Source organism: Patella vulgata, chromosome 7, assembly GCF_932274485.2.
Source record: "Patella vulgata chromosome 7, xgPatVulg1.2, whole genome shotgun sequence".
NCBI classification, from domain to species: Eukaryota; Metazoa; Mollusca; class Gastropoda; family Patellidae; genus Patella; species Patella vulgata.
This window is the reverse complement of record NC_065885.2, coordinates 28,507,976-28,520,689: the sequence shown is the minus strand read 5'-3', so window position 1 is coordinate 28,520,689 and position 12,714 is coordinate 28,507,976. Positions and strand designations below refer to the sequence as shown.

At 35.0% G+C, this 12,714-nt stretch overlaps 1 protein-coding gene across 1 annotated transcript in view; it reads right to left on the bottom strand.

Annotated features, from left to right (window-relative positions):
• Window positions 1–1,885: 1,885 nt before the first annotated feature.
• Window positions 1,886–12,714, bottom strand: part of LOC126828326 (orcokinin peptides type B) — a 39,628-nt gene continuing 28,799 nt past the window's right edge. The window contains exon 2 of the mRNA XM_050558015.2: window positions 1,886–3,355. Within this exon, the coding sequence (XP_050413972.1) occupies window positions 2,273–3,355 (1,083 nt within the window). The 3' untranslated portion in view covers window positions 1,886–2,272. The remainder of the gene's footprint in view (window positions 3,356–12,714) is intronic.

Genomic DNA, 12,714 nt, shown 5'->3' with positions numbered 1-12,714 from the left:
TACCAATAAAACATTGTGCCGGTGATATCGCTGGGTGCTTAGTATTTAGCAATATAATATTGTAATGCGCCATTGAATATAATTCGACTTTCTGTTGAAATGAAATTGCTGCGGTTTTTATTTTCTTCTTTTCGTTTAAGAATACCATTGTGGACGGTAATGTTAAACTGACAGTGGTCGGATTCTGATATCAGCTCTAGTCCATAAGTAAAATTCGCCAATAGAGCTTTTCCTTATCGACTTCAAGAAATTCACTATTTGCTATATAGCTTTCTCAAAGGCCAAGAAGAGACATCGAAATGTTATGAATTTGGTAGCTAATATCTACTAGTATGTTCTGTTAAAGACCTACAGCCGGGCAAACACTATGCAATATAATTGACAAAATGTGCTCCCTAATGTTGTACAATATCCTACGTACATTTTAATGGTTATTAAGGTATATGCGTTCTCGTTTCCCGGAAAATTGGTCCCAGATGGTATATCGATCTGATCGATCAACACCAATTAAAGACAAAATAATGAGCGAACCATCCCATAGATAATTCAATTTGGACTGGTTTTCTTGCATATCTAATCATGCTGTATGGATTGGACTTGTAATCACTGGACTACAAAAACGTTTCAAACCGTTTTGTGTATGTTCGTGATTCTTGCTTATATTCGGGTGGTGTTCAGGTTTTTTCAAAAGATTTTTCCTGTTTTTTGGATATTTATAAACCTTCACGAACGTTACGGTCATCCAGTGACAATTTTTATTAACGGAAAAAGGGCCAATCTTTCAAGTTATGGAGAGCGATCCTTTCTTTTTTTTTAAAGCATCCGCAGTTATACCTCTTTATCAACTTTTCAATCTAAACTTAAATTTTTTTCATTCCAAGAGGCTTTTAATTCTTGAATTCATTTTAAATCTTCCCCATAGGTGTAGTTTTCAATTCTTATATATATTTATATTTAACTAGTTTATAGTTACATGTATTCATACTTTACTGGTTTCATAGATATCTTACTGTTTTGACTGATTTTATAGACATTTATTCATTTTTACTTTTTTAAATAGATATTTATATTTTATTTTTATGTTTTTATAGATTTCTTATTTATTTTTTACTGATTTTATAGATATTTATTTATTTATTTTTTACTGATTTTATAGATATTTATTTATTTTTTACTTTTTGTATAGATATTATTTATCTTTTTACTGATTTTTATATTTTCTATACCTGTAAAGCGCATCTTAACACGTATATATAAGATAGAGCTATATATATGTTGTATAATAATAACAATAATAATAATAATAATTGTTTGTCAAACGTAATTCTTGTACATTGTAAAACATAAATTTACGTTCTCGATTTTATGTTCTTGCCAAATAATTGCCACTGCTTGTTTTCTTTGCTAAATGATGAGGTAGGCTACTCAAAAACATCCATTTTATGGTTATGTATGAAATATGGAAGGCATGACTTTTGATACTGTTTAGGGGTTGACTTGACTAATCACCAAAAGCGTTGCGCAGATTATGGATCTGTGACCTTAATGGTATGAAACTGATCCCAGGTCTTTGGAGAAGCGTCGACTACCGACGACCTCACCCCAACCATGGCAAATAAAATTATATGACAAAAGATAGTCAATGGAATAATAATGCGTCTTTAGTCCTGCCCCACCCCCTCCACTTCTGTGTGAATGTTACTCCCCCACTCTTTCTCTGTACCTCCATCTCTCTCCTACTTGCCAACTGTCGATGGGTAGAACTGATTTCAGGTTGTTCGTATGTGATCAATCCATCTATTCTTGACATTACAGGAAGGGGTGGCTTTAGGTACACGGGGAGGGGAGGGGGATTTACTACTTTGTGATTTAAGTTAAAGATCTATTCGGTTTCAACTTTTATTTCCTTTGAAAATAACACATTATACAACAATACGAAACAAATACCCCAAAACAATGGAATATGTTTCCTTCACAAGATAAATAATAAAATCAAAAATATTTTATATGAACAAAAATGCAAGTAAAATTTTGTAGTCACTTTCGAATAGAGTGTAACTGTTTTTGATGTTATTGTATTTTAAACCCACCCGTCCCTAGTATCGAAGCTCTATATAACCTTTTTATTTTTTGTTGGAATAACACAACCCACATTTTCTAAAAGTAAATTGTTTTTCTTAAAAGTTTAATGCAAAATATTTGTTTGTGCGGTGTTTGTGGAATTAAAATGAGATACGTTTGTCCGGTCTTATTACGCCCCGGTGTGGATTATTTATTTGCTGGCTTCAACTTTTGCTTCACTATCATTGGTGTCTTTTGAATCAAAGCTTTTCTTATTGAAATGACTAAACCCGCTTCCTGCACTACTTATAGAATCAAATGGTCTCTTTGCAAACCCACTCATTTTTCCCGCGCTAATAGAATCAAACGGCCTCTTAGCAAAGCCGCTCATACGACCATTACTGATGGAGTCGAAAGGCCTCTTTGCGAATCCACTAATACGACCAGCACTGATGGAATCGAATGGTCTTTTGGCAAATCCACTTAATCTACCGTCGCTTATTGAATCGAATGGCCTTTTAGCAAATCCACTCATACGACCAGCACTGATGGAATCGAAAGGCCGTTTAGCAAATCCACTCAATCTCCCGTCGCTAATGGAATCGAAAGGCCTTTTAGCAAATCCACTCATACGACCAGCACTAATGGAATCGAAGGGCCTTTTAGCGAATCCACTTAATCGTCCGTCGCTTATTGAATCGAAAGGCCTTTTTGCGAACCCACTCATACGACCAGCACTGATGGAATCGAAAGGTCGTTTGTGGAAGCCGGCGAAAGAAGAACCACCGTGTATAGAATCAAAGGAGCGCTTGTCTTCTTCGTTGGCTACTGGTTCTTCACTGCTATCGGCGTCCCGTTTTTCAAACATGGAAAGACTGCTGTGTCCGATTTTATCGAATGATTTTTTGTTGAATCCGAACAAACCGTTCTCATCTATACGATCGAAGGGTCGTTTGGCGAAACCTGATAAACGACCGTCTGAGATTGAGTCAAAAGGTCGCTTTGCAAATCCGGACATTTTCCCAGCAGAAATGGAATCAAATGGTCTTTTAGCAAATCCGGACATTTTCCCAGCAGAGATGGAATCAAATGGTCGTTTGTTGAATGTAGCGAATGAACCTCGGTGTTGAATCGAGTCAAATGGCCGCTTTGCAAAATTAGCAAATCCATCCCCAACTCTTGATATGGAATCGAAGGGTCTCTTATTAAGTCCTTCAAACGCGCCGCCATGTCCTATTGCATCAAATGATCGTTTTATAGCCGTACCATCGCTGTTGACTGTTCCTTCTTTAACCTGCAAAATACAAAATATACTAACTTTAAAATAGCAATGAAATAGAGTTAATCTAACTGCTGCCTTTCCACCTACTTTTCTTAAGACTCAAATAATGGTTCTTTTACGTGAAAGTCAAAGACAATGTGTATACGAGTGGTCATCCGGTTTGCGTTCATCCAAAACAGAGACGAAGCAAGATTACACCATACAAAAACCCATATAGTTCAACTAAATAAATGACCAAATGTCAAAATGTCCCCCACCCCACCCATCCGGAACACTTTAGAACATGGGCAAAGTAAGTTTACACCATAGAAAAATCTTCAATTTGACCAAATATTGAGGTTTTTATTTTCAACGAGGAGTTGCCTTTGACGCAGACCATTTTAATGGTGTGGATATTACAGAACACATACATTTGTAAGTGATATATGACATTAATTTTTAACCGCCACTTATACATTTCTTTTAATCAATGGAAAGGAAGATAGAACCATTCATTAAGTAAATACCCCGGACAATAATATGGATTGAAGTGAATAGTATTATTTCTATTGAAGAAGGCACTGAATGCTGTCTCCGTAATTCGTCAGTTACTACGGTGTTCTGTAAATGATCCGGATCGATTTGGCCCAGTATCACTTATATGCTAAAGATTAACTAGATTTCCTTTTCCTCGACTTGATTACTCTTTATTGGTGAAAGTTCTTCCTTATTCCAACCAATCGATGGACATTAGTTCCAAATTCAATGATAAATTAATTTAGAAAGGGATGATTATGTCAACTTTATTGGATAGAAAAAGGTATACCAGTTTCGTAATTTTTATAAATGGAAACAACTGGAGACGTGTTAGTCCTATAATTATAATTATAAGACCTCAAAAGAGAGAGAGTTAAATTACTTTTTACATAATAAAACCACCATTCTCGTTAGGTCTGTCACTTCAATTAGCCGCTATGTCAGAAATAATGGTTGGATCTTAAAAGCAAGGACTTCCCTTGTCAGTGTACACATTACCGTGCACGTATGTTTGACTCAAAATCAGGAGTAAGACGCTTGCTCGCTAGTCTGGAGGTCGCGCGTTCGCTCCCGGTGTTAGATGAGAAAGTTCATGTGGATTTTCCGGCGTGGTTTCCCCCCTTGTCAGTGGTACAGGAGGGAGGGCCTGACAAGGACAGCTGTCTAGTCGTTCGGATGGGAAGAAAACAGGTTTCGTGTACACATTGGCGTGCACGTAAAAGATCCTTCCCTTGGAATTCGATATAAGAGTAGGCCGTAGCGCCGCTGTCCAGGCAAAATTTCTGTCATAGCACACTGTATGGCGTATACCCGTCGTCGTAGGAGCAGAACAGTAGGACGTTAAATCCCATTTAACTCAAAATGACCAAAGTATTGTGATGAATACTTAGAATTCATGACGGTTATCAGATGGTCAATATAAGTTGTGTAATAGACAACCATTGTCATTAATTTGCTTTCTTCATTGACAGTACACCGTTTTTATTTTAATACACAGCTTGTTTTTTCTCTGAACGTTTCTACAACCAATTAGTTTGGTTGCAGAGATTGATCCACAGTCGATTTGTGTATTACCCAAATCATCCTATAACGATTGTATGGGGCAAATAAATATCTTGGTATGAGTCTAATGTAATAGGTAAGGTTATTATAAATATTTGATATGTCAATTAGTGTCTTAGTGATATGACTGTATGTGATTGACTATCAATGAATAAATAGCTTGATGGATGTACTGGATTCCTACTGGCAGAAAATATTTGGGGTTTAAAATATTTATTTAGACAAAACTACAGTAATACAATGCATATTAAAGCAATACAGAAGAAACACTGTCGAAACATTATGTTAGTTTTTTTATATACCTTGGGTTTAATAGATACTTTTAGAGTTCGAGGCATGTTCATATTAAATTGTGTTAAAGGTTTGATTTAAAAAAAATATATAAACCTTTTAACCCAATTCCCTAATTTTGTTTCATAAAGACATCCCAAAGACACCTATTTCTTTATAAACAAGATATCAAGGAAGCCAAGACTGGCCAAGATAGTGACGATGTCAGTCGTCTTGGAATATAACCCTTTTAGTTTCATTCAATTACAATTCAAATCTACTACCAACTTGGTGAAATGACACTAGAAACAGTTCCTTCACATAAGTACCCTTTCTATAGTGATTTCAGGTGGTCAAACCACGTCGATAGAATATGTTCTTCTATGTTCAACCTCATGTGACACTCATTAACCTACTTGTTCTTGCAATACACTCAAACCCAATCTATATTGTTCATAATTTAAATTGTAAATGTGACTACGTCCTACATTCTGGACTGTCCAGATTTGCATTGGATATTAAATAATAATTTTTTTATTAATATGGACTGGTTCAACTCTTTGAAGGTATACGTCCAAGAATAAAACAAACTAGAAGCATAAAATGTAATTGATCATTCGCTAGAGAATAAAGACACCCTATTCTTCAATTCGAGATAACTGGAACTATCGTAAAGATTGAAATAACTACGGGATTCTTTTAGCAAGAAAGATAAAAATGGGTTTATAATGTCACAAACCTTTGATCTGATTAACAAATTTCTCCCTCTGTTCATTTCCATTTTCGTATTTATTTTGCTCTTTTGTTATCTTTAACATTGCAATGAACTTATTATTAAGGAAATGGTGTTTTGGTGTCCAATCCTTTTTACGGTATAGATGTTCAAATTAACTCACACCAACCATAAATTGAATTAATTCATCCTTCTACACAAGAGTTAAATTTATCAAAAAAATATAAAAAAACTAATTTAAAAAAAAAACCCCAACAGAAAGTGACCTGGATATCTTTTTTCCTAATGAAATAAAATCGACTTTTCCTTGCGCCTAATTACGTAGAAAGATTCTTAAGACGAAAGACTCCAAACTGCATTAGTAAAATTAGTTCGATTAGGAAATACATCTTTTGTTTTATATAAACTGGTTGACAAAAAACAATACCGGTAACTCTATTATGAAAAGAAAACCCAACCAGAAAAAACGTCTATTGTAGAAGAAATGTGCAATTTACTTTAGTTTAATTCTGATTTATAGGCAATTGGTGCATTGAGAACACGTAAAACGGGGTAGAAGGTTATGAATTGATGAGACCTTGGTTCCTCATATCCAGTTTTGGGCTTCCCTCAACCACACATCTTAACTTGAAGGCTAATTTACAAGATGCAGTGTAGCGAAATGTGACGGGGTTTAAAATCTTTTCTTTTCCATATATCCTAATTCTCAAAAGGGTATAAACCTTTTCCACCCACATTCCTTTATTCTCATATTCTCAAAACTATTATAAATCTAATTTTATAACAAAATCATCCATTCACACAGATTCACTACAAAAAATTAATTAATTTCAGGATGCACTTTACCACACCAATATGATTTACTATATTCAGTTCTACAGAATAAAACCTCAGAAAACAAAACACAACTGTTGTATTTACAGGCAAGTATGGTGATAGATTCCATAGTCACCTATGATAAAGTATAACTTTATGTTTACACGTAGTTCCGTTCAATGACCGAACCGATCGAACGGCAAATATTACATTCGGTCTTTTTTTTCCCTTTCTCAGATGCTAATTAGAAAATGAAAGATTAAATGTTGGACAATTGAGTATTGTTCCATTTTTAGTGAAAACATTTTGTTAATTAACACGATGTGCTGTGCAACTTGAAATATGTCTTTACAAAATCTTACAGAAAGTGTAGAATTCAAACTGCATAAATACAAATGGTCCAGTGTTTTAAAGAAAGAAAAATAAAATGCGGTGTGAGTTTAAGCATAGACAGATTGAAGGCGTTAAATATTCATCTGGAAGATGTTGAACTAAGATCTTGTTTTTTGTAAGAATTTGCGACTTGCATGGTAAATGTGGGGATCATGGACATGTGTATTAAGTATTTCAGTCTCTGGAGAGGAAATGACTTAGCATGCTTGGTCGGAAGATAATTCTATTAATCAAGAACTGTTCAAGTGTCGGAAGGTCAAGGATTTTACATGTATAAATACTAATTGGACATAATTATGTACAACATACAGTTATTTTTACCGAATATTAACTTTTCTTTAAATGTACAGTTAAAACACTAAATGGCATTTGAATTATGTACCAAACGCTCACTGATGAGAAAATATAAAAGGATTTTAGGCCATTTTACCTAAACTCCAATATATGCATTTAGTTTGTTGACTATTAAGTTTGAAAACGTGTAACACACCATACTCAATATAAACCGTTCTTATGCTTTAATATGTGTATTTTGATTACACGAATCAACGCGACTGTCTTCTTAAACAAGAGAAAGTTTTGGGTAACTGGGTATTTCGAGACTAGGTCCCGGACTGCACAACTCAAAGGACTCGACTGGATTCGACAGTTTTCTTAAGGCTTACAAATGTCCACGTTTTTGTTTTCCTGGTGTGTTTGTGTCACTAGTTACAAATCCAGAAGAGACACTAATATGTAGGAAATAGGAGCATTGCCGATAGCAAACGCATGATCTAAATTTTATCCGCAACTAAATTGGTTCGATAATTTTAGAAGAAGCTTGTGCTGTCTTTACAAGGGTACTTGTTGGTGAAAACCGATATCAAAGGTGCCCAGGACAAATACACAGTGATTTCTTTTAACCGTTAGTCAAACACTAAATTCTTAGGAAAGCTAGAAAAACGATACTTCTGGAATGTGCAAGAATGGTGGTACATTTTTGCCCTATAATAATTAAGAGTCCGATGATAGGATGACGATATACGATGATGACAAGTTGTCCCAAATAACGTCCTATCAGCTGTCACTCAAAGCGGTTAGCATGGAACGGCGCTTTAAAATATTTAGTTTAGTTAATTTGTAATTAATATCCAGACAGCTGGAGGTCCGTCTGTCATTCATCATAATGTTTATTCAAAAACAGAGTAACGTATAAACAATGTATCTTTTGTGCTCAAGAGTACTATTATTTTTTCTTGTGGATCAGTCTTTAACCTATCACTTTATATTTAATGTCTTTTTTTTGCATTCACAACAACAAACTACAAACTTTCTCGGAAGTACAAAGTCCTTTTTTATCTTCATGTAAACTAAGCAAACCTATAGATCGTTGGCTTTTGAACACACATTTTTAATCTTTTACTACACCATGCCACAAGTCGTCTGAATACTAAATGATTTTTTAAATCTAATTAAGCAATTAACTACTTTTGCCTTTTTGGGGAGTTGACATATTATTTTCGCGGGTATAACAGAATAAATCGAAACGCTAATATGTTTCATGTCTTCTCTCATTTTTTTGTCATGAATAATAAATCTCGTAGACTCTCGCGTATAAGAGTTAAAGTCGTCTGTCAAAAAAAGATGGCGACAATAAATTAATTTATTGACAAATAGCGAATATTATTCTTCATCACACAGACAATGAACAGCCCTTGTCCATCAGTTCTCTAATAAATGACTCCATTCAAACACAAAGAGTGTAAAGAATTTACCACAGATCTAGTGTACTGATATTAGTCATGTGTTAACGCAATGAGACATAGTTAATAGGCTAATCTTTCACCATTACTTCATGTTGGTTTATTAACTTCTGTACCTCTGATTTATGTACTTAGCGGTCAATTATAGATGTGACTACAACCTTCTTATTATAGATGTGACTACAGCAGTCCAATTAAAATTACAGATGGGACTACAACAGTCCAATTAAACAAATAGATGGGGCTACAGCAGTCCATTAAAAATAAATGATAGAACTACAAAAGTTCATTTAAAGTCATAGATCGGACTGCAAGAGTCAAACCCCATTTCATTTCATTTTCTATTTGATATAAAAGATGAGACTAATTATAAAAGTCCAATTAACATTATCGATTGGACTACAACTGACTAATTAAAATAAAGATGAGACTAATTATAAAAGTCCAATTAAAATGATAGACGGGACTAATACAAGAGTAATTAAATCAGATGCGACTTCCATGTGGGTTTTTGTTTCGTTTTGTATTCGATAATATTTAAATTAAAGTGCTTTCATACAACACAGGCGAGTTATGCTGAGCTGACCTGCACACTGACCAATAAAGAAATGCAATTTTGTCTGTACCGATGATTTTAACCAAGCACAATTTCCAAATCAACTAATATTGTAACCCTGAAGTGGTTAGATATTGATGTAGTGTACACAATAAAAATCTAAATTTCCAGACATCCCTTTTTTCTTTAAATGACTAAACTATAAAAGACACGACTTTAAAATGCTTCCGGTATATAAAAATACCGGTCTTTGCATAATACTAAGTGTTCACTCAGTTGTTTTTATATATTGAACCAGCTCTAAAACATAGACGATAGATCAATCGTATCCGTTGCATTTTCCGTACATTTTGGATTTCTGCTTTCGGTGCTTTTGGACAGAGCAAAGTTAACAGTTAAAAAGGTGTTAGCCCACTGACAAACAGTTTATCGATGTTAGGAAGAAATTCTTTTTTTTCTTCGATAACAGAAATAACCCAAAACATACCATAGATCTCAAGATTAATAGACCGGCCAAGACAACTAACATGTACATAAGCTGGAAGTCATTTGTTATATAAGTCATTTTTTCTCATCCGACCTAAAGATAAAATGTCGGCAAATGAAAGAAAAGTAATTTTGTAAATAATCAACTCATTTCCCATCAATCTTTTGATTTCGGCAAGTTTAACAGATGCGAGCATTTGTATGATGGGGAGATGGTGAAATGACAAAAAAGCACCGAAGTAATCGAGAAGCTAAAAGGCTATCACATGTAACAATCAATAATCGGAATGACTAAATTAGATTTGTTGTTATAAATACACTCCATAATCTACACTTTCACCTAGCTCATGACATTTACAGGGATTCGGATTTTTTTTACTGAAAGTAAAATTCATTCTAATATAATCTTCTCTTCCATGAAAAGAGAAGCAGCTGTAATTTTTCAGTAATTAGAAAATATTTAAAAAAAAAGTAGTTTAAGTAAAAAAAAAAAGATTCTAAAACCTTATATAATGAATATAAATTTCTTATTGTGAACTTGATGCTATAGAAATGCCCATGATAATTCTGTTTAAATAAGACTGTCTAAAATGGTGGAATTTGTAAGGATTCGCGTCCTGATTGGAAATCGCTAGGACACAATTCTCTGGTCATTTAGAGGTTACACACCTGGGTCTTTTCGGTTTTCTGTATCTCTGATTAATTTAACATCTTCCGGGATTGATCATTCAAATAATTGATAATAATTACTCTCATAGCCCCCCCCCCCACCCGAACAACTTTTAACACTCGACTATCAAGCTCTAAAGCTAGAGCCACTTTCAGATGATGAAATGAAATGGGATTAACGTCCTACTTCTCAGCACCAATCGGGTTTGACGTCATGTTGTTATAAAAACCCACGCCATGGTGGTCAATAGTGGTAAAATATACAATTATATAATTGTAGACAGACCATCCATGTAAATGTATGAAGTGATCTAGATTTAATACTATTTTCAATAATATGAATGTTATGCCACATATTACTAAAGCTTCTATCCTTCTATACATTATTACACTATGCGGTGTGGACAGCGTTGACTTTAAAACCATGGCCAGTATTGACCTCATAGCTGCAGGTTATGATACCACTTGTCAATGAGCTTATCTGTGATAGAGATGTCCTGTAACAACAGGTTCACGTAAATTGACATTCGCATTACTCAGGCACTTCGTGGGAGTTTCTTTTCATATCGTTATGAAGAGCTTCGTCGTTTACTTTGACATTTTGGATTATCTGTGCTAAATGTATTTTATTTTGAATATCATATTCAAATTAACCACAGATTCCCCAAATTTACGAAAATCTTAAACCCCCGTCTGACCGGGGGTGGCGTCCTTACTGCGCTGCTACGGCGACGGAAAATGGTCTCAAAGCGCGTCAAGATCGCCATAAGCGTGGTAATAGCGTGGTGGAAACGCCGGATATCGTGCTTTGGTCTCCCATGATCGTCGAGTCACGGCGTTTGTTTTGAGCATGTTCGAAACAAACGTCAAGGTTCTGCGATCTGACCTAGAAAGCCGTGAGAACGTTTTTTTCTATTATTTTTCATGTTATTAAGACGGAAGGATAACAGTTAAAATGTTGGTTACTTTGAAATGGATGATTGGTTGTTATAGTATGCTACACAAATTTTGGGTATCACAAGATTTCCAAGGCGAACCTTTAGCATTTGAGCAAGACATTGCTCCAATTTGGATATACAGCGTTCAACCCATAATAAAATTAGGAAAAAGTTACACTCGGTCAAAGAGACGAGAATTAGCATTAAAGTTAGTGGGAAAATCTGTGCTGACCAAGAGCCATGCATGGAGGGTACATTAGGGTGTTTCACTTTTCACTTTTTTTTAATTTCTAAGGTTTCTACCCGTCACCGAAGTCCACTCGGGGTCAAACTTAAACCGTAATATTTTCAGAATTTTCTTGCCAAAAATGGCTGCCGGCGGCCATTTTTTCCAAAATTGCGACTATTTTCTGGATTTTCGGACATTTTGAGCTTGACAGATTACTTAGAAAGGTCAGGTATGGCTTGTAATGTGTCTATTTTATGCTTGTCAGGTATGTAGAGTCCATTCCCACTATCTTAAATGAGATTGTCAGAATCCAAGATGGTGGAAATCCAAGATGGCGCCCCAAATCATCTATTTTCGTGACATGGAAAAGCATTTTTCAAAGACTATGTCATTCTGAATATCATTTTGGCCCTGAAAATAAATTTTGCACTCATAATGATGTCAGAATGACACTGATCTACCTTTGGTTGAAAATGGCGGAAGGTAATGACTGAAGGTGAAGTTCCGATGGAGTATATTCACCATATTATTAATCTGGTAGAACTATGACTGAACCTGGAAATTGTTTACAAAGTTTTTTTTATGATTGATTTTAGTAGCCTAAGGTGTCCTCTTACAGAATGTGCCGGGTGAATCTCGGTAACCCTTGAGCGTTTTGATAAATTCAAGATGGCATCCAAGACGGCCGGCATTTCACTAAATACACTAAAATCGTTCATTATGTTGTGGGGTGATTAGATGATAGTAAAATCCAAAATGCCAGATAATATGATCCTTTAACTCAAGTTGGGAGCGATTATTTCAGCAAACCAAATTGCATCTAGAGACAAACTATATTTCTGGACATAGGAGCATATGAATGATGTGATAACACCACATGCATACCTCTCAGGAGTTCCAGGGCCACACGACAGACTCTGGAGCAAGTTGGCCGGTTGTAATGTTCACCCAGCAAAACAGT